General features: G+C 45.4%; 1 protein-coding gene across 2 annotated transcripts in view; it reads left to right on the plus strand.

Annotated features, from left to right (window-relative positions):
- VEPH1 (ventricular zone expressed PH domain containing 1) overlaps nucleotides 1–22652 on the plus strand; it is a 238800-nt gene that overhangs the window by 128962 nt on the left and 87186 nt on the right. For both annotated transcript variants that reach the window (XM_079100391.1, XM_079100395.1), the window contains 2 exons: nucleotides 6353–6562; nucleotides 7120–7517. In XM_079100391.1, coding sequence (XP_078956517.1) covers nucleotides 6353–6562; nucleotides 7120–7517 — 608 coding nt within the window. The remainder of the gene's footprint in view (nucleotides 1–6352; nucleotides 6563–7119; nucleotides 7518–22652) is intronic.

Raw genomic sequence — 22652 nt, forward strand, 5'->3', positions numbered from 1 at the left:
CCAGGGTCTCCTGTGTGTTCCTTCCCAGCTCAGGCCCTGGTGTGTTTGGATGACTTACATTCCCCGTTTCTGGGTTCCTACTTCTAGCTCCTGAAAGTGGTGTAGGGTGGTATTGGAGGCAAGCACAATGAGAGGGAGTGACTAAAAGGGAAGTGGCCATTCCCCTGCTTCTCCCGTGTCCCACGTGGAGACCCGTGGTGTCCCACATGGAGACCCGCGGTGCCCTAACTGCTGGCCCCACACTGCCAGCCCCGTGCCTGGCAGTTCCCTGGTGCTGGAGAGAGGGGCCCTGGACAAAAGAGCACACGCTGCCTGTGCGGTTCCCACCCCTGACTCCAGGTGTGAGGTAACATCACCACCCACGTCTTCATAGTTTACAAAGTGCTTTTGCACTCGTGCCACATCCAGAGGGCAGTTTGTTAGAATGGGACAGCCTTCCATCAGGGCCGCCTCTCACCTGAATGCCCATTCTAGACTCGGGGATCTTGGTTCAGATTTGGGTGAGCCTGCTAAGGCTTTGGATGCAAAGCAAAATCAAAAAGGTACCTTTTCCTTGAGTTTTATAGAAGTCCTGAAGCCTTCCAACTCCACATCATGCCCGATTGCTTTAAGTCGCTTCTCTTCCATGTTCCTACAATGCTTCACAGCCTTGCCTGGTGGAGGGGCCTTGCCTCTGTCCTAGTGCACTTCAGATCCTGATCTTCCCTTGTCTGAGTCGGTACTTCTCAAGCTTGAATGAGCCACTGGACACCAGGGGGGTGGGGTTTGTGATGGGCCCGGGGTGGAGCCCAGATTCTGTGTTTCCAGTGAGGACACAGGGGGTATGGTGGGCCAGCCCAGCCACCCACTCGCAGCAGCAAGGGCGAGGCTTTGCACTTTTTCCTCATGTCCCATTCTCTCCCGTGTTGGTGAGCACGTGACTGAGCCTCTGCATTCGAGGGGTGACTTCCTTGCATTGAAGCTCAATGCTTCTAATTTCAGGAAATCCTCTGTCCATGTCTGCAGGTGCTCAGACTCATAGTTCAAGTACAGAGATCCTTTAAGGCAACCATTTCTGTGTCCCTGCCTCTTGTCCCACACCTGGAGGCCCCCTCTCCTTCAGCACCATGCTCCTGGGTCCTACAGTAGGAGGAGGGACTTCATGGCCTATCCTGGCCCAAGGCAGGAAAAGCTTCTCTCCCAGGTTAGAGCCACCTGCATGTCAAATGTCCAGAGCAGGCAGCAGTCACCCAGGGCTTTATCGCTTGACTTTTTCACACCCATTCTATATGGGCTACACTGTCAAATCCACTATCTTGTGTAATGGTTCCAGCAATCCAGTGATGTGCAATCATTAATCCCCTTTATATATGACAAGAAGTGAGACTCAGAGTAATAAAGAGATTTGCCACCTCACTAATAAGCAAGAAACATGGCCCTCTATGGCCATGATCAGTTTATCTTCTCACGAGTTTTGAAATCCCTTTGGAAAATCTATGCAAATGAAATAAACTGTGCAGACACTTCTTTTCAGTGAAGTCCTACTGTTAGCATGACCCCATTCTGCTCCCTGCGTAACTGGGCCCCTGCCACTGAGCAGGTCAGGGGAAGAGTGGAGCAGCAGGCACCTGGACTTAGATCGTCCCTCCCCTGCACGTCCAGCGTGACTGTTCCAGCAGCACATTGCAATCCCACAACAGGTGATAGGACCAGGGAGCTGGGGGATCATCTCTGTCACTCTTAGGATGACTGATGACCCAAGAAACTGCTGAGGAGCAAGGAAAATAACATCCTAAGAATTCAGGCCTGCAGAGTGGATTCGGTCTGTTGTGTCTTCCTACCTATAACAAGCTCAGCTCTGCAGGAATGCACATCCTGGACATGGATCATAAGCCAAGATCGTCAAACATTAACTAATATTATTTTTCTTTGATTTAAGGAGCCAGGAAGAGAGGCTGCCAATCTCTCCCCCTCTGCCAGCTTTATAGTCTCATCTCCCTGCTTAGTGAGAGCAGCGAGCTGCCCAAGGGCCAATTTGTTTCTTAGGGCAGTCCCAGCTCACACAAGAGGGAGGTAATTAGGCCGCCCCCTGGGCATCCCTAGAGGTACTTTTAAAAACTTTACTTTGGCAAGAGAGACTAAAAACTGTTCAGACTGGAAATCATCTGAGCCTCTTGTAATGTGGTGTGTTGAGTTAAGGCCAAGTTAATATTTAGGGGATTATAGAATGCTGGCAACGATTTCTGTAAAATTACTTCTGGAGTTAAAAGTGACAAATGGAAAAGAAATAACAACCCCCTGCATGAGCCCCACCTTCTGGCCCTCCACCCTGCAAGCAAACACCCGCAGGGCAGGGGCTCAGCAGCACATTCCCCTTCACGTCCAGTTCTGTGCTGCATGTTTGTTTAGCTCTTAAGATGTCCTTTGTTTTCTGAAGAAATTCTCCTCTCCTATATTTTTATATTATATTTAAAAGGAAGACGTGAAGGAGCTGGAAATGCTGATTATGAGCCCAATCCTTTTAGCCGAAATTTCCTGACCTTCTAACCTATTGTTATCAAAATTTGTCCTACCTCCCCACTCTGCAAAGCCCTAGTCAGGCCCCTGTGGATTGAGGGCCTGTGGCAGAAAGTTCTTCTCAACCCTCTTGCCTCAGCCACTCCTCAGTACCACCCCTGTTCCCAGCCTCTGGGCGCCACGGTCTCCATTTGACCACAGCAGGCAGTGTGTGTAGGAGAGTCCTTGGCCAGCCCTCTTCAGCAGCACCCAGCTGGAGGTTGCTCCTCCCACTTTACAGCTGTTTCCTGCTTTTCTTATTTGCTCCCTTCAGGTTCCTCTCCCCTCTCCCTTCTTCTCTCATTTTATATTAACCAGAATGCAGTGTGCTGCCCTCCATCCCAGATGGACCAGGAGAGGTGGCCCAAGCCTGCAGACATCTGGTAGACCTCAGCAGGTGTGGCTTCAGATCTCTTACTCCACAAACACCCAGGTGCCCAGCTGTGTGTGGCCAAGCACTGTGCAGAGACTGGGGAACATGATGGGCGGCACCGAGCTCTGCTTACCATGTCCAGGGGTTCCCTCCAGTATGGCACTGTCAGATTTAACATCTAGAAATACAGCACACTTGAATTTCAGATAAAGACTAATTTTTAAAAGATTTTAGTAAAGTATAATGATTTTAGTATAGTATATTTTAGTATGTTTTAAAATATTAATAAATATTAATAAACCATAAACACATATACACATATAAATATGACACAAAAGTATTAAGATACATGTAAAGTATTTTTATTTTACAAAAATACATATAAATAAATAGATAAAATAATACATACAATAAATATTTTAAAATACACCCAAGCATATTTGTTGTTTGCCTGATGTCTACAGGTGACTATTTTGTATTTCACACCAGCTGTACCCTGGAGGCACCACATGTCCCTCCTGGGGTCAGTGTGTGCCTAGAGGTAACCCATAACTTCTCTGGTACCCCAGTTCTGCTCAGGAAGAAGCTAACAGGCAACTGAGGAGGAAGCAGGCTGCTCCCAGCTACTAGCATCTGACTAGGGTAGGCTCCAGGCCTTGGTAACCAGCACTTGGAAAGAAGAGGTGCAGACAGGAAAGGGGAACCCGTGACATTCTCCCCAAAGGCTCACCTGGGTGTTCTCCAGGGTCATGGGTTCCCTCCTAGGTATGGCGTCACGCTCTGCCTTTGGGGGACACTGATGTTTTCTGCTCATGTAAACACATGACTTATGAAGTTCTCAAGGGTCTGATGTATAAAAGCAGCCAACCATAGTGATAGAATCTGTCCCAGGCCTGTTGTGTGCCTCATGCTGATCCAGAATTTGATCTTCCCTGCCGAGTACAGATAACCATTCCCTCATTTTCTAGGTGGTGAAATTGCTACAAATAGTACAGATAATAAATAAAAAGTGTTACGAACTGAACCCAAGGCCTCATGTTTGCCAGGCATGTGCTCTACCACTGAGCTACAGCCTCAGTGCAGACACTTTTTTAAAAATTCAGAAACCAGAAACTGAGCCAATAAAATTATATTGGGACATTTACTATGATCATATGAAATTTGAAATGTTTTGAAAGAAGATGAAATTATTATAACTGTTGTCATAACCCAGAGCTTCGTGAATAAAGAAAAGGATTATAAATTCATGACAAATTGTTGCTTTAAGAATGTATGTGTTTTGAATGGAATATATTATGTAATATCATATATATTATACCTCAGATTGTATAATGCTTAATATCTGATATAGAACTATTAAGATATCCTCTGTGCTTTACAAATTTTTCAGTTTTAATGATCACAGCCAAAGAACCTCTTTTCATTTTGAAATGAACTCCTAGGAATCAGAAAAATACATTTGGTGACTAACATGAACAAAAAATTAAAAACCTCCCAAATTTCTTGAATTAAGAGAATACTTTGAACTTTTAACAATCAGCCTGGGTAATCACCATGGTTTGTGCAATACCATCCACAGATGGCACCGTCCTGGTCTCACCTACAATAGGAGTAGAGGTCCAGCTTCTAGAAGTCTCTGGGCAGAAGTTGTTAGATCTCCCCATCTGTGTAGCCAGAGTCACATGCAGGTCACCAGAGAAAATGCACTGAGGTCGGACTTTACCTTGCAGGAATTTAAATGAACCTGTGCAAAGTCACAGGAAACTCATAAAGATTATGTGAGAACATGTTTTTAAATTTTATCAGCAAGAATTTATTAAGCAACAAGCAACATCCTGGTCACCTAATTCAGGGTCCACTCCCCTTTCCTGCTCTTTACCATTGTGCTCTGTCCCTGGGCTGGGCTGACAGTGGATTCTGATCTCAGAGTTCCTATAGCCAGGAGCCCTCACTCAAGGCTGGGGCCTGTTCTGGTCAGCCAGGAAAGCTCTGGCGGCCTGCTGCCTGCTGACTGTCACCAGAGAGCGTGCCAGAATGGCCAGAGCATGCGTGAGAAAAGCAGCTCTTCTGCACTGGTTTCCTCCGATTGGTGGTACTGTTAAAAAAAAAAAAAAAAAAAAAGTTTCTTTCTCACCTCACCCTCACCCAGGTACTATGCCAGGTGCCCTTTGCCCCTTAGGAGTTTATGGGGCTTAGATGAACATGTCTGAAAAAGCTAGGGTAGCTCTATAATTCTGGGGTCCTTTATCTCAACATCTAGGAAAAGTACTAGAGAACCAAATAAATACAAACAGACCAACCAAGGAAGCCATCGGGCTAGCTTGGAGAATGCATTGCTTGGGATTATTATGTGATAAAATTAAACAAATGTCTGATCTTTGTCTCCGGATCACTACTCCTAAGACGCTTGGACTTTCCGGAGGGATGAGCTGCTCCCGGGTGCTCTGGGAGTGCTGGTGGCTGCTGCCCTGAGCACTTCCACAGGGGCTGGTCACAGGGCCCCACCCCTGGCCTCTGCGACCAGACCAGCCCCTGGCACGTGGGGTGTCAGAGGTGTGGAGAACAAAGGTGCTGACTTTACCCTTGTTCTTATGGGGAAAGAATTAACTCTAGCATCATGTGCTCTGATGGATAGTGATCCTTACATAAAACGTGAAGCAGCTCCAGGCCAGCTCGTTATTAAGAGACAGGTAAGGAAAGGTAAATGCTGTGCAGCGAGCAACAGAGAGCTGTTTCTGCAGCTAGTCTGCAGGCTCCTTCTCTACCTGAGGCACAGTTAGCCCTCAGCAGGCTCCAAGTCACACCCCATGTGACCCCTGCTTCAAGGAGGCAATTTTAATGACCCGAAGAGTGGTTTATGAACTCTGCTATAAGGTGCATTTGGAACTGTTCATATCATTCATGGAAAAAAATCTCCTTTCCTTCACATCATAAAATTCAGAGAGACTTTTCTAGCTTAGAAGGTGAAAGAGTTACATTGATTTCTATAGGATTAACAAAGCCGTCGTGAGTTTATGGGGCCTAGATGAACATTTCTCATTCTACCAATTTTAGTGCAAATATGTCAGCGCACATGAATTTCCTAGGCAATTCCTGGCATGAATTTCATACAAAAGCCTTACTTTTGGAGAATTTCTAAAGCCCAATATGTGAGAGGCCTATAAAAACTTTTTTTCGTTCTCTGAACCCTTCCAACAGCATTTCTGATACAAAGTCGACACCGACACTAAGGTTCCTAAACTTCTTGCGGAACAAGCTCTTTAGAAGCAATTTCAAAGACCTAAACCCATCGTATGTATTCAATAAGTATTTGATAAATGACTAATGAAAAAAATTCATCCAGCAAAGTTTCCATTCTGAATAAGAGGCTGATAAACAGAGGGCACAACTGCTCAGAAGGGCACAGAGGACCAGCATCTAATGCAATGGTTTTTGTTCCTTTAGGAGGAAAGCCAGCACTGAACATGGATTCCCTGAGAAACTGGGAGACACCAAGCTCGTGGAACCTGGAAAGGAGGATCAAGACAAACTCCAAGTTAAAATCCAGGCTTTTGAAGACAACATACTCGCTGAAGGCAGTGCCCCTGGCTCTATCAGAAGACACAGCTTGGGCCAAGCTTCTAAGGAAGAAAGAAAAAACATCAGATTTAATAGGTAAAAGTTTCATTCGGTCAGTTTCTAAGTCCGTACCTCATGTTTGCTGTGGGTTTCCCCTTACGCCGTTTGGGGTACTTCCATGTACATTTGACCTACAGCCACGCAAAGTTCTGTCCTTTCACGAGTGGATATTATCCATGGTGGACTCAGTATTCAGTAGGCTCATTATTTTCATTTAAAAAGACAAATGGAAGACAAACGCATAGCTTATCTTCTTAAAACACTCTTTAATACCGATTAACCACATTGAGAATGACTGTCAGTGGCTTCTCTTGATTTCCAATGAAAAATCAAAAGTGACATAGAGGAGAATAAGAGCATGCAAGTCCACCATTTTGCAGCTAGTTTTGCCATGAAATCGACTTTAAACCTTAGTGTTTGGAACTGACCTAGATTTTCAGAGGCGAGATTGATGGCATAACCTGGTGTCCACGGCTGGCCAAGCCTGTTAGCTGGCCACACTTCAGAGGGAGCAAGTTTTTGTCCCAGTGTTCTTTTCCTTGCCAGAGAAGGGCAACTCAACTGCTTTACCTGTTTTAACTTCCGTATCATAGGTCAAAGAGCTTGGCTTTCCACACTGCGCTCACCAGGGGTGTGAGTTCAGATGATGGGGAAGGAGAAGAGCCTGCAGGGATGCCCAGCAGCCACTCCCTTTCAGAAATAGCCCCCTTTAGCCACGAATGTGGCAAGTCACCCCTGAAGATGGACGCGGTGAGGCCCCAGCCAAGAAATTCCTCAGCTTCACACCCAAGTATTATACACATAGCACCTGAGGATTTGCCAGAAATGGTGAAGGAGAACTTCCAGGAAGAGACACCCGAGACGTCCAGGAGTCCTGTAGAATACCAAGACAAGCTCTACCTGCACCTGAAGGAAAACCTCAGTAAAGTGAAGGCATATGCCACGGAAATGGCAAGGAAGATTCCAGTCCCCGACCAGTGCACCATCGAAGGTGAGTGCTCCGAATTTCCCAAACTTCAGACAGGTCAGGAGTTAAATTTAAAAAAAGGAAGAAAGAAAGGTCAGGAGTCACTGGAAAGCAGACAAAAACCTCCAGTCATACAAATTGTCAGAGCCTTTTATGGGTTTTCTGCAAAATTGATCATTTTGAGAATACCTTTCATCATTTTAATTACTGTTTTTCATCTTGTTGATTCCCATTTGGTCCTACATAGGTGCACCTTTTTGCATATCTTTGTGATACATTGTTCGCGGTTTCCTGTCCTCAACGTACAGAAAAACCCCATAAAGGGTTCTGTGGCCTGGAAGCAGGCTCGGGGTAGGGTCGAGCCGCAGAATCCCATGTTGTGCACACAGGCAAAGCTGCACACAGCCCTGAGCAAGAACTCCAGATTTTCCTTGAATTTCCATCATCCATCTACTATGCAGACACCAATAGACACCATCCACCTGATCTTAGAGGTCAGAGTGATCCAAGTGCAGAGGAAGATGGTTCAAGCAGAGTCAGCAGGGGATCTTGGAGGAAGGGGCCAGTGAGTGTGAGCCAACCAGGAGACACGGGGCAGAGTGGACCAGGCTGTCAGCCAGACCTCCCTCAGAAGCAGTCAGTCAACTCCCCAGTGGTTCGTTTCATTCTGCAGATGATCTGTGTACCTAACGCACAGGCTGGGGAATTATGGAGCGAGGCACAATTCCATTAACTGGAATAATTTTTGTAGTTATGTGTTTAAGTTCAACCTAAAGTGTGACAGTTTTTCTACGGTGAGTTTTAACCCACAGACGGTGGAAGAAACCTTGCAGAATTACACCAAGCCCCAGGTGGTCAAAAGCACACTTTCCTATTGCCTTGAGTCATTTGAGGAGTTAAAATTAGTTTTAAAAATCCACTAAGTGACTTGGATTTTTTCTGAAATATTGAACCAATCCATCCTCTTTACTTAAAGGGAAAAGTGGAGTGTTTTCTCTTGATAATGATGTTTTTCCATCAAGGATGACCTGAAACTGAGTGTATATTGTTTTAAGTTGATCGTTTGGAATTCATTCATGCTTCTGCAATTTCCTGGGAAATTCCTTGCACGGGGATATGTGTGAGGGATGGAAGATTTATATGACTCACTGCTAATATATCCACTAAGAAAGGGCCCGGCTGATTGCAGGGGACAAGTTGTTATTGTTTCAGAGATTGTGTAAACCATTCAGCAGTCACCAACAGCCATCTGGCTGACACAGTTTTGCTGGCTGTTCTAAGATCACTCGGTACAACAATATTGCATTTCTGTCCTTAAAAAAAATTACAGAACAAAGTCAGGCTTAGAAATGTTTATGCCAAACAAGAGAAAAGAAACCTACTTGACCTTTTTTCATGACTTATGCAAAGCAATCAAGAGACACAATGAAAAAAGTATCAAAACCACTTCTACAACATTTCAAGTGAAACCCATAGCCTGCAGAATATGACAACATTGACGAATAGTTTTGAATTTGTGTTCCTAAGCCCATTCCATAAGAATGTGGCAAAAGAACCTTTTAAAGAAATTCGTTTGGCATTAGCTTGATCCATATGAAAAAAATGATATTTGACTTTTTCGATCTATAAAAACATCAAGTCTGTATGTTTCAACCTAATACTTCAGTAATAAACGACATTGAGAGACTAGGAACCTCACGGGTCTCCATAGCAGAATTCAGTATGAGGTGGAACCAGGCCACAAATAGCTCTCTTAACCCCAGCCAGCCATCTGTTATTGCCTGGTATGATGGTACTGGGAAAGACAACGGGTCAGTACAATCTGTTGTCATGCCTGGAGAAGATGTCATGCCCCAGGCCTTACCAGGGTCAGCAGTTGCATTCAGAGTATGAAAGAGCCCGCTATTCCCAGGTCAGGACCCCACTTCTGAGCCTGGGGAGGCTCTGAGTACAGGTCACCAACCACTGAGAGTCACGTGTTCATAAGCAAACTGTGGTCTAATGTCACAGCCTGATACATTTACATAGGACCAGAAGAATTGAGTTCATCTACCGATGGTATTCACTTATGTGAACAAAATAGTTTTCAAAAATAAAAAACTCACATGATACTAAAATAAGTCTTTGAAAACCTGGCCCGTTGCTGGAATTCTGTAAAGGATGATATAAAATCTCCTCAGAACCCATCAGTGATACTTTGGTTTGCTTTGAAGTATTCCTTGATGGGGTGAAAATACATCCCATCTGTCCAGGGTATCAGCAAGCCTCACTTGCACAAAGCTAACTTTTAAGCTAATAAACTGGCCCTTTTTCTAATCCTTTTTCTAATTTGAACTTGTTTTTCTTAAAATAAGATACAATTTGTTAAAAATATCAAGAACTGTTTTCATGCTTAATTACAATGAAGCTCCCCAATCGAAAATTTGTGCGTAGTTGAGTCACCTTCAGTTCTGAGATGGCGGAAGGCATTGCCCATCCTGGCCCCTGCATCCTGTGGTACAGTTGGTCTGATCTGGGGGATGATCATATCCACTGAATGGTTCCAGGGAGGTTTCTTTTTTGTTTTTTAATGTATTCATATAATCATAGAATTCAGATCACTTCTCCATAAAGAAAGTTACAAAATCTAAAGCCGGAAGAATTTGATAGCTTTCTCACAGATTTTTAAAGGAAAAATAATTTCCCCAGAGTCTCATTTCTTTGAGGTGGTCCACCGGCCCTTTCTGAAGGACATTCATTAGGGAAATTTTTTCTAGATAAGTTTTCTTGGTGCTCTAGAGCTTTTCTCAGATTAGGTTACTCCCCAGTTCCCATTTCTCTGAAGAGCAGGTTTTAGTTTAAGGGGGTAAGACATCATGGTGCAGAGTTTTCTTTGCTTTTTGCTCAAAGGAAACCAAACTTTCTTTTCAATTTTAAGTAGGAACTTTTGAAAGTATAATCAATAGGCAATACAGTTATCTGATATCCTCTGTTGGAACTCTGTAATGTGTTAAGTTGTGGATTCAAATGCATACGGTCCTTATCAGTGATTTGTGGTCATGGTGCCTGACCCTACACCTGCGCTTGCCTGCGACCCAAAAAGGGCAGTAATCTGATGTTAACTCATTAGAGGAATTTGTAGTTCTTTTCGAAAGGAACTGAAGAGTTACGTTAGTCATGGCAAATTGGATGTCCCACGGGTCATTGCAGATGACTGCACCAGAATATATGTGGTAGGAAAAAGCGATGATATTTACCTACTGGTGAACTGAACACCTAGGACACATCATAAAATCAAGTTGGTGAGCACAGGTACGCTCCGGCACCTTGTGTGACCTGTGCACAGGTCCTATAAAGAGGAAGGGCACAGCTCACTCTAGGAACTGAAAGCTGGCCTGGAGGAGCACTTGAAGCTTGTTCTGTGGGATGAGATGAACCAAGAATAAGAGAAGTACATGCATAGCGTCAAGTAGCGGCAGGTGTCACGAAACAGAACAGCTAGGGGCAGAGAGATGGGTGGGACTGCTGTCCAGGCAGAGTGGCTGGGAAGGGCTCTCCACTGAGGTGATCTGGCAGTGAGGACCAGGCTGAGAAGGGCAGGAAGCAACAGCAGGTGCACAGCCATGAGGCAGAAAGACCCGTGTGGCGGTGGACTTGACCAGGGTGACTGGCCTGGAGCCCATGAGAAGTGTGCTGTCCCCGTCTATTTCTAAGAAAATCTCTCGGCGTGCTGTGGGTCAGACCTGCTCACCAGTGGGTGGAAGCACCCCTGCGGAACCGGTTAGGACTAGAGAGAACGTATAGAGACAGAAGCCAGGAGTGGGGTTTTAGACACAGATTCTGAGATAACCGTTCCCTTTTTTCAGTGATAAGCTTTATTTTAAAAAGAAGCTTTAGATTCAGAGCAAAACTAGACAGCATGGAGAATTCTCATTTACACCCTCTCCCCCACACCTACGAGCTCCCACCATCAATCTCCCCACACGATGGACATTTGTCCAGCCAACAAAGCTGCATCAGCACGTCATTGTCCCTCCAAGTCCACACTCTCCCTTCAGGTTCACACTCGCCAACGTACCTTGCTTGGGTTTTGGCAAATGTGCCGGGACCTGTGCTCACCCTTGTAGTTTCGTACAGAACCGTGTTACTGTCCTAGAAATCTCCATGTTCCACCTCCCGACCTCTCAGGGCCATTCACCCATCCATTCCACAAGGACTATTGAGTGCCTGGACATGCCAGCACCCTGCTAGGTACTTGGGAAACCCCAGTGACCAAAACAGATTCTTTGTCCTGCTTCAAGGTCGTAGTGGGGAGAGACATACAATAAATAACAGAAACGGTAAGAAAAGTAGATAGATGTTAGAAAGTAATAGGTGCTATGATCAAAGAAAAAGCCAGCTGAGAAGAATGTGTGTGTGTACGTGTGTGTGTGTGTGTGTGTGTGTGTGTGTGAGAGAGAGAGAGAGAGAGAGAGAGAGAGAGATTTTGGACCAAGGAAAGTTCTAGAAGGTCATACATTAAACCTGCTACCATTGTTTTTTTTATGAAAAATCAGGTTGGGGTGCTGGGGAGGAGAAGGGGAGAGGGAAGGGGAAACTGGGAAACTTGCACATAATGTGTACATTTTCTGCAAGGTTTGGAATGTCTCGATGGGAATAATTGGCTTCAGTAACAGAGATGCTGGCAATCTGAACCCAGGTAGTAACTCCAGACTCCCCAGCATCCTGTCTAAATTGGATTCCAAGCCCAGCTCTGCTGTAGGGCAATTCTGACTCCTTGAATGGTTACTTCATCTCCCTGGGCCGCCACCTCTTCACCTCTTTCCCAAGAGGATTAAGGGTCTGTGGGTTTTCAAGCTGTGCTCCTGGAAGACCCCCGGGGGTGGGGGGTGCTTCAAAGGGCTCCAGGTCCCCCTTTCCCCTCCCTTCTCCTGCCTGCAGCACAGCAGCTCTGGTCTAGCTGGCTTCTACGTGGACTTTCTGCATAGATACTTACACCAAGAATCCACAGGGCTTTTAAACTTTATAAGACCTTTGTGTTCTGAACGCAGTTAATTCTAAATATCATATGCCAGAGCTGGAAAAAATATAAAACTATTGTTACTTGGCCAAATTTTCATCAGCCTCAAACAACTTTACTGCTAATTTAATATCTCTAATGTAAAAATTTTAAAACACACACACACAAAACCCTCCCCCACAAACTTTCCTTTCCTATTAGTTTCCTGTCCTTCCCAGAAACCTGCATTTTGCTCGGGTTGGGAGGAGACTGGCAGGAGTTCATTTGCTTAGGTTCATTAACTATTATGTATCAAACAGCAAGTAACAAGCCCTGAAAGTAAATTAAAGCATTGTGCCTGTCGTCACTCTTTCTATTCTAATAGTTTTGTTTACCTTGCTCCAAAGAAACCAATCTTATTTCAAACAGTAGGTGGCGTATATTTTATTATATATAATAAAATAAAAAGATGATTTACTCAACATGAGGGGAAAATAGGGAAATAAAATGATCCAGTAATTGAGTTATTTTTCAGAAATTTACTCCTGGAAATTTTCATTTGCTAAATGTGATTTGCAAACTTACTTCTGAGCACTCTGGTGGTCATAGTAAGAAGGGAAACAACATCAGTTATGGAATTTATAGTTAGGGTGCACTAATTGCCCAGGGGACAGTGGAAAGAAAGCAATTTTGCTAAGCCAGTTTATTATATGAGGTGTTTGTATGAGGCAACAAATATCTAACTATTATATAAAACAACAGAGCAATTGATTTTAAATCAGAGGCAATCCCCACCACTACCAATTTGGTAATGTCTTGGGGTTAGGGGGACGTCTGGCATCTCAAAGGGTAAAGCCCAGAGATGCTGCTAAATATCTTACAATGCACAGAACCACCCTCCCCAAACAAGGAATTGTCCAGCCCAAAATCTCAGCAGGGGTTGAAAGACACAGCAACATAGCTCTCTCAAAGCGAGGTCCATGGACCAGCAACAACACCACTTGGGTGCTTGTTAGAAACTCCAATTCTTAGGGCTACCTTGACCTATCGAATCAGCATGTACCACTTAACAAGATCTCCAGGTGACTCAAAGCACATTAAAGTTTAAGACATACTACGCACTGCAGGAGTGAGAAGTCCCAAGGGATCCCAGTTGTAAGGAAGGAATTTCCTTCTGCACAATCAATTCATGGTTTAATTTATTGACTCCTCATTTAATGATCACCTCTTAACTGAGAGGATGACTTTTTTCCCCCAAGGACAATAGAGGATGCTAGGTTTGGTCATCAGGACTGTTGTGGGCACAGAATTCATATTCCAGTCATCCTCTGACTCTTCCCACAGAATGTGAGCTTTAAGAAAAGGCAGCTGGCTTAGAATCCGGGGAATCTTTCCCCTGGACCTCTGTTTGAATTTGTGTTGTGCATACTTCTGACTTTTTATGGGCATAGCAGGTATTTCCTCATGAAACATAGTTTTAAAAATTTTGCCAGGTGCAGCGGTGCACCCCTGTAATCCCAGAGGCTTGGGAGGATGAGGAAGGAGGATTGCGAGTTTAAAGCCAGTCTCAGCAAAAGCAAGGCGCTAAGCAACTCAGTGAGACTCTGTCTCAATAAAATACAAAATAGGGCTGGGGATGTGGCTCAGTGGTACACCAGCCCCCACTCCCCAAAAATCTCAAAATACCTAGAGTATTAATTGTGTCTTCAATGATGTTTAATCAAGTTGTGTAAATGAGGTAGAAACATGGATTACATTTCCCTTAAAACATGCAGACAATTAAAATTGAGTGAGCATGTGCTGTAGATGATACATGTTCCCTGGGACCCCAAACACTGAAAGTGGGTGACGTCCAGTGACAGGGATAAGCTCACCTGTCCTGGTAGTGCTGGCCAGGCCTCCTGCCCCTCATTCCTCTTTATGGGAACTGACATCCTTGTGCTTTGGATTGCCTTTTCTACTGAATCTGCATGTTGTTGTTGTTTTTTCTAGGTTCATTTATAAACACCTGACTACACTTAAATATAAGCTATCTTTCCTGCAAATGTGGAAAATTAAGTCTATTCCTCCATCCCTGTCATACCTTTCTACTGAATTTTTATTTTATGTTCACACCAGTTCATAAATACAGTTACGCCATGGATTTTTTAATGAGATAATTTGCTTGTTTTCTTTTAACAAAATCTTTAAACTTGTACCAATAGTTGAGTCTACTGTAAAAGAACCAAGACAAACATAGATATCTTTTGTATTCTTACAGTATTGATATTGTACAGCTTCTCAGTAATTCAAATGTCAGACATACATTGAACACTTAAAATCTTTGCTATCATTTTTTGAAATTTCTTTATGTTCGACTTTGCATTCCTTGGTCTATTGTGTATTTTGAATCTATGTGCAACAGCAAGAATCACTCTTTAATCATTTCTTTAAGTTTTTCAGAAACCGTAAAAATAAAGGTGTCTAATTGAGAATTTAAACCACTAAAATGTGAGGAAATTCCCAAAGCAAAAACTTAAAATGGCATATTGCCATCCTGGGTAACGTACTATCTCTGAATACTTTAATGTAAATGATAATGCCCTAATGGATAAGGAGACCCACCTAAATTCAAAGCTGGCTTTTTAAACATCGGGGCTTAAGAAATTCCCAAATGCTTTTGGTCAAGCAATACTATTATTAACTTTTGAACTCAAGCACACTTTTAAGGAAATATTATCCATGTGTTTCAAATTCAGTTTTGCTTTACCGATCCAGCTGGGGAAGCTCTTCTGACCCCAGAGGGGTGTTCCGAGAACAGTAATATCAGAGAGCTGACTGTCCTGTGTTAGGAGGAGACTGTACCCAGATTGACTGGGCCTACTCACTTCTGAAGGAAAACGGAATCCTTTCCTTCTCAGACGTGATGAAACAGTGGCAACAGTAATAGCTTGTCATGGAATGAGCTGTTGTGGGCAAGATCCGTGCAGGGAGACTGGATCCCTTCCTGTCAGAAAGACCGGCTTGGAATACCCCTGCCATACAACATGGAGGGGCGAGGTACAATAAGCCAGACACAGAATTAGAAAAACTGCTCTCTCTGTTCAAATCCCAACTGCACACCCCCATCCCTAGGTAGTTTCTGTAGCAGTGCATTCCTCGAAACTCCAACCTGTGCCTCATCCCCCAGGCAGAAGGAGCTGACAGTGTCCAGAGGGACGAGGGTCTGGAGACACAGGAGTAAGAGGTCCTGAAAGGTGGGGTCCTCGGGAATGGCCAGTATCTGTGGGAGTCTCAGCTGCCTCTCCTTGCTCTCCCAAGGCAGGGCCCAGCACTTGACAATGCCAGCCCTGGAGCTGGACAGAAGGCAGACTTTGGAACAGGGCAGAGAGGGGGGCAGGCATGAATCCAGCCTGGGCCAGCCCAGCCAGCACAGGCCTAGGTTGCAGGTCACAGCCTTCACAGACTGATGACCTTCCCCAAACATTCATCTGTGCTGCAGAAGGGGCTCCCTAGAGCCTTCCAGTACCCCTCTGCAGTTTCCAAGCTGAAGCAAGCAGGCACTGTACCATCTCCTCAGCCCCTGAGAACTGACCAGGCCCAAGATGGATGTGAAGAGATACGCTGGCCCTCAAGTGGGATTCAAGCTGCCACATTTCGGTTTCCAATAGCCTCAGCTTCTGAGGCTCTGTCCTAACCCAGCTGTCTAACATCTGCCACTCACCTGCCTTGTGGTACACCTGCTGAGTGTTGGGATCTCCCAGGAGCCGGCCTAGTGGGGCATCCTACCTAGGGTCCAAGTGGACATGCCGGAGCTGTGTGGACCTCCTGCTTCTCTAGGGCCTAGGGCTGAGCAGAGAGCAATGCTCAGCATGCCTCTGTTCAATGAATGAAAGAGAGAAGGAGCCTGGCTGACGTGCCTGTCACTGAGGCGCAGCTTTGGGCTTGCAAGAGAATCAATCCCTCTGTGGGCTCTGACCTTTGGTTAAGGCAATAGCCTGTGTTAAATCAGGAAAGGGAAAGTTAACTGTCTTGTGATTCACCACGGAAGTGTGAACACAGAGACTGCCACAGGGAGACTCTATCTCAAGCTCAGCATGGAAAAAACAAACAAAAACCCAAAAAGCAGGAAGATGAGGATATTAACCTTTCGTTGGGAATACGTGCACACACTCTTCAACTGTTTCATATATTGAAGAAAACAGAATTGGTGGGAACTGAGGAGAACTCAGCCATTTCTGAAGAGGTGAGCTGCACAACGGTTATTCACTGCAGTGCAGGGGAGTGCAGGAGGAGGCTGCTGGGTAGAGGGCAGAGCCGCAGCAGCCAGGGTAGGGGCGGAGGCCTCTGCTTCCAGTGCCCCCCTGCATCCCACATCCTGTTCCCCAAGAACAGTGATGCACACATACCAGAGAGGTCAATGCAGAAAGCACCGGAAAACACCACTTCTCAAACTGCTCAGCGCTCTTACCCCTAGATTCAGTCAACACTCATGTCTCCAGCCCTAGCCACTCACTCATTACACATGGATCTTTATCTGTAGGAAAACACCAGGGAGGGGTGCGGTGTGACCTGTCCCCCTCTTCATGACCCACATCTAAGAAAGTTTGGGGTTGCTGAGTGTACTTGATAACGACTCCCCTCCAGGACAGTTGCACGTGCTGTGTGACTGGAGTCTCCAGAATGGGAGCTGAAGGAAAACAAAGTTGTTGCCAATTTATCTACAACCAATGGTTTTTGGATACAGTTCTGTTTCTGAGTATTTTGACCTCTGAGCCTGGCATCGCCTGAAATCATTTTATGAATAAAACAAGCCTGGTTGATCACGTATCCCTTGGATACGTGTCCATCAGCCCCTGGGATGATAACTGTCACGGGTTAAAGGACCTATTAGAAAGTGCAGCCCCAGTCTAATCCACTTTCTAATGGAAACAAAATCCTAGTCAAGGGATTTCCTTTTTGCAGTTATGAAAGCGTATTTGTTTACTAGAAAATAGATAAAGGGCTAAAGAAAATCATCCTGAATTTTCATCATCTGACTACTTCCGGAAATTTTAGGTGTGTTCTTCCAGGATTTTTACCATGTCGGAAAATACTTTGGCAGTAGGGAGAAGAAGCGCTTTGCAAAAACGCTTTACTGTTTAATCTGGGTGGTGAAAATTTCTATCTGAAAGACATGGAATAATTTGAAAACGCAGTGTAAAGACCAAAGCCAGTAAGGAGCAATGTAGCTGCCTTTGCGACGTTAGCAGGGTGATCTTTTCAGGGGAACAAGTATCAAAGCACCAGAAACAAGAGTCTTGCTCAATGACATTTCATTGATTTAATCTGTGAAGAAAAGTGAGATTTCTCTCCGTGAGTATATTTATCTCACTGCTCTAGAGGATACAACTCACATCTAGGTTGGTATCTCTTGCTCATAACATTCCCTTGAGCACTAAAACTAAGCAGTTGCAAAAATGTTAATGCTATTGAAATACAGAAAAATGTTTCGATGATATCTGATAATATTATTCATCATTGTCAACTTGCATTGTAGACCAGGTTGGCAATCTTTTTATCTGTAGAAGGCCAGGTAGTAAATATTTTTGGACAAAGGACGTGAGAATTCCAGTAGGCATGGCTGATGGAACTCGTATATCTCACTGTCACCAAAGTAGCACTGCAATAGTAATAAAGGAGTTAAAAGACCCAGGGATAGGAGAATGGAGAAGACCACAGACAAAGGTCAACACAGGCAGAGTAAAGCAGATGCCAGTGCATCCTGGGCTTGCCAGCACAGAGTGCCTGAGTAATATCGTTTGTGGTCCAAAAGAGGCAGCTCCTGGGGAGGGTTTTGTACAACTCTGCCAGGGTCTTCTGGAGATCAGTCACTTAGGGGTTGCAAACTGCTCTTCACAAGAGCTGGTCTTGCCCCACCAAGTCACTGTCTGGGCTACCACCAAACTCATTTGTAAACTCAGGTGGGTGGTGGAAGTGGACTGAAGACAACCGTAATCATGCTGGTGTGCACCGGGCTGCGGGGATAGAGAGGGTACCAATAACAATCAGCTACTTCGTATCAGGTATTGGTGCTGCTACTAAGCTGTTGTGAAATCCTCCCCTCCAGTCTTTTTTCTATGACTCAAGGGGGGCTTTTGCTAGTGTCTGCAGGGTCACTTGTAGATTCTATCAATGAGGTTCTATCATATGAGGACGGGCCAGAGAATTGGAAGTGCAGGACAGAGGCTTGCAGGGTGCTGATTTGCACGTCTGGGTCTCTGTGCACAGAAGCGGGTGGTGGGAGAGGCTGGTAGTTAGGGGGCCCTGGGTTCTGTGGGGGTCTGGCTCCACTGCCTTCCCCAAGCCAGACAAAGGCAGTGCCTTAGTGAGTGGTGTGCTTGGTAGGGACAGATGCAGACATGGAGGGTCACGGGGTGCAACAGGCTTCACTGACTCTGGGCCAGTGAGTCCTGTCTCCTTTTCCCAGCCGCGTATTTGGGAAATTAATGAGAAACTGGAGTGTGCTGCAGTGACAGGGTCCCACAGCAGTCGCTGGCTGTATCCACATCCTGCGTGCTATGCATAGGGAAGCAAAGTTTCCTGGGCTCCACCTCCCTCCACCGCGTGACTGTTCCCTGTTTCCTCCCTCTGACACTCTCCTCCCGAGCTCGGTCCCTTGTCCTTGCATGTCTTTATCCCGAGCATGTTCCTTTTGTTCTCTATGTTGGTCTACTTCCCTGTACCCAGGACCAACACGCTCTGGACTTCCAAATGCAAGTTCAGAGACCATTTCATTGACTTTAAGGGTCATAAACTTAATGAAGGTGAGGGGGGGGGGGGGTGGCTACAGAAGATTAAATTAAAATCAAATCAAATTCAGCATCCACTACCCAGTGGAAGAGGACACACATGCAACACAAGAAACTCTGACCCTCTCCTGGCAATGGGGCATTAAATGGCACCTGTTGATCTGCTCGTGGTGGCACCTGGTCTTCCACCCCACTGGGTTTTACATCAGTGTGGACACTGAGGGTGCCTGTATACCAGGACCATCTGCAGGGACACCACAGCCAGCCTGCCACCATTCAGTCTTGGAGTTGTGCTGAGTGGTGGTTGTGTTTGGGAAAAGGCTAACACGGGAAGATCAAAGAGGTGCAGTAGCAGACATTTGCAGGAATAGCAGGGGGACATAGTGGCTCAAGCAGAGAGGAGAAGTTGCGATCTTAAAAAAGAAATAAACTTAACCCATCAACTTTGGTTACACCGTTGGTGCCATTTTATTCTTGGAACATGGTGTGGCCATACCATTTTCTGAACCCCTGACTGAGTTGCTCTTGTGAATGTGGTTTCCTCAAGCTGAGGAGTCTTTTGCAAGCCATCCTTCTATTTACACTTGGGAAGACTACCCTTGTTGCCAGAAATCATTTTCAAAGTTCTCTTCCACTGGTGGCCAAGAGATCTTAGAGGTCACTCAGCCTAAGTTGGCTCAGAGGTCTTCTATCAAGGTCAAGGTTTATACAAATTTAAAAGAAACAAAGGCTACTAGGTCCATCATTGTCTCTGAAGACTGTGTGATGGGGACCTGGCCCATTGGCCCTTCACCTGCCCCATGACAACCCTGTTGCCAAGTCTCCTGCCCCATTCAGGGACTGGATCTGGGTCACTCTGTCCCTTTCTCTCCACTACTTGTCCTTGAGGTCACAACACCAACCTCCCTTCTGCAGAGCCTCCTCTTGGGCACTTATCACAATCTAGATTAGCTGCTTCCACTTGTTCTCTGAGGTTTCATCCTGTTTGGTTTGGTTTGGTAGCATTTATCACAATTTTATTTATTGTTCATCTCCTCTCCTATGCTAAATAAGTGGCACATATTTTATGTATGCTGTATGTCCAGTGGCTGTACTGCAGGAACTGGAAAATGCATGTTGAAAGAAAGGTTTTGAAAATTCTTATGAGTCTTTGTCTACACTGTATTAAGCTTCTTTTTTATTGTATATTTTATTTTTGTCTTTGATAACACCCTTATTGAGATGTAATTTATTTCACATATCTTTCAGTTTACCCATCCAAAGTGTATAAATCAATAGCTTTGAGTATAACACAGACATATGAATTGTACAGCAGCCAAAACCATCAATTTTAAAACACTTATGGTCATTACAGTCCCCCCAAAATCACCATTAACATTTATCCTCCTCTCCTTCCCAAACTTCTTGCCTGAAGCCATGACTAATATAATTCTTTTCTCTATAGATTGGCTAATTCTGGATTTTTTTTTACTAGTTTGTTTTAGTTAGACTTGACATAATCATACAAACATGGAATATAATTTGCTCTAATTCAGTCCCTAGTATTTCCCTCTTCCCTTTCCTCTACTCTACAGATCTATCTTCTGTTTATTTACAGTTAAACCCCTTTTAATAATTTTCTACTGATTATAAAACAATATATGGCATTCTATAACCCAAGCTGACATTTGTATGCCTGGATATCTGGAATTTTACTTCTTTTTTTTTTTTCAAATATTTTTTGTAGTTGTACCTGGACACCATGCCTTTATTTTACATGTTTATTTTTATGTGGTGCTAAGGATCCAAGCAGTGCCTCACACATGCTAGGCAAGCGCTCTGCCACTGAGCCCCAGCCCCAGCCCCTGGGATTATACTTCCATAACTCCTGTTTTGACTACCTTCTTGTTAACCTATTCCTGTCTCCTTTTAAAAAAAAATGGAATTATTTGTAAATGGTTGAACAAAGAAATATATGTCATCGATAACAGGCATGTGCCACCATTTGGGTTTTGCCATTGGTCGGGGACTCGGATGGCGACCCTGTTTTGTCTGTGGTTGCAGCATTGTCCCCTAATTCCCGGTTCCGGTCATTTCCCACGTGGTCCTTTGCGCTTTCCAAATGGGCAAACTGCTGTCGCCGGAATAGCCAGCTTTACTGAGAACTTCGTGGTGCACCGTGAACACACCGCAGGAAAGACACACGAGTGACTTAATCCCGGGGAACCGCTTCCGGCGTAGTCCTAACCGTCCTCGTTTCTCGATTTGGAAAGCCTGTTCCTTAGGCAAGGCGACGGCGCCAGCAGGTGGCTGCGGGAGGCGGCCGGCCTCGTCCCGCCCGGCCCAGGCTGCGCCCAGGCCCCTTCACCTAGCCTGCCACTCACGAGCTGGATCCGGCCACGCCTCCTCTGCGGGTTCCCAGGACTCTGCACCTAGCACGTGACCTTCCACTGCTCTTCGTTTTTCCTATTCATGAATTTCTAATATCTCGTTTTTAAAATTGTGAGACTCCCGATGAGTCTTTTTATGGCTCTAGCACCAGCCGAATGCCCTGTTTTGGGGAACTCTCTCAAGTATTTGCTGACAACGGTGACACTGAGCGACTGGCATCAGGCGTCCTCCGGTTTGAGCCCCGCCCCCACGTCGCCAGGGCCGCTGCAGCGCTGAGAAGGCACCTGGGACACTTGTCAGGATTTGTGCTCTGAGAGCGCAGTGACCCCACGGAGTGAGCCCTCAGGAGGTGCCTCGCACTGCCCAATCGGGTTCTCAAACTGACTGCCAAGCTCCTGGCCTGTCCCTAGAACGGGCTCGCGTGGTAGCTGCTTTCTACTCCCGAAACCCTCCCCACTTTCTAACGCCAGCCGCCTGCTGATGAAGTCCACCAGGGCAGAGGGTGGACGTCTTGGGAGAGCCAGGCTTGGTGGGACTTGGGGAAGGCCAGCCTGAGCCCGAGCTTCAGAGAGTTTGAGGCGGTAGCCATGCACTCTGTGGGGCACCGAGCACCCCAGCACCCACCCGACACCATCAGTGCTGGAAAAGAGGCATCACTCTCCCTGGAGGTGCTGGGTAGCAGCCAGGCCAGAAACGTGAATCCAGAACTGCCAGTCGGAGAGAGCCCTGAGATAGCCGAGTCACGTACAGACCATTTTAGGCTGGTCCTTCCTTCCTTCCTCTGAGAAAAAATGTAAACATTCCAGTTCAGTGGAATTTAATAATAAGATTTCCTCAAATTCTCTGTTTCCAAATCTGGTTACTGGTATGCGTTTTGCAGAATTGCAAAGTAATTGGGAGCACATGGATTGGCACCTGCAGGGGACCACACTGGCCTCCTTAGTTGCCTCTGTACAACTTTTGATAAATCTCTGCCTGGTAGAGCCAAATGTTCATCTGTAACATATGGGCTTCCACGGACTCAGTGTGACCACAAAGTGA

The sequence above is a fragment of the Sciurus vulgaris genome, assembly GCF_902686455.1.
Source record: "Sciurus vulgaris genome assembly, chromosome: 10".
NCBI classification, from domain to species: Eukaryota; Metazoa; Chordata; class Mammalia; order Rodentia; family Sciuridae; genus Sciurus; species Sciurus vulgaris.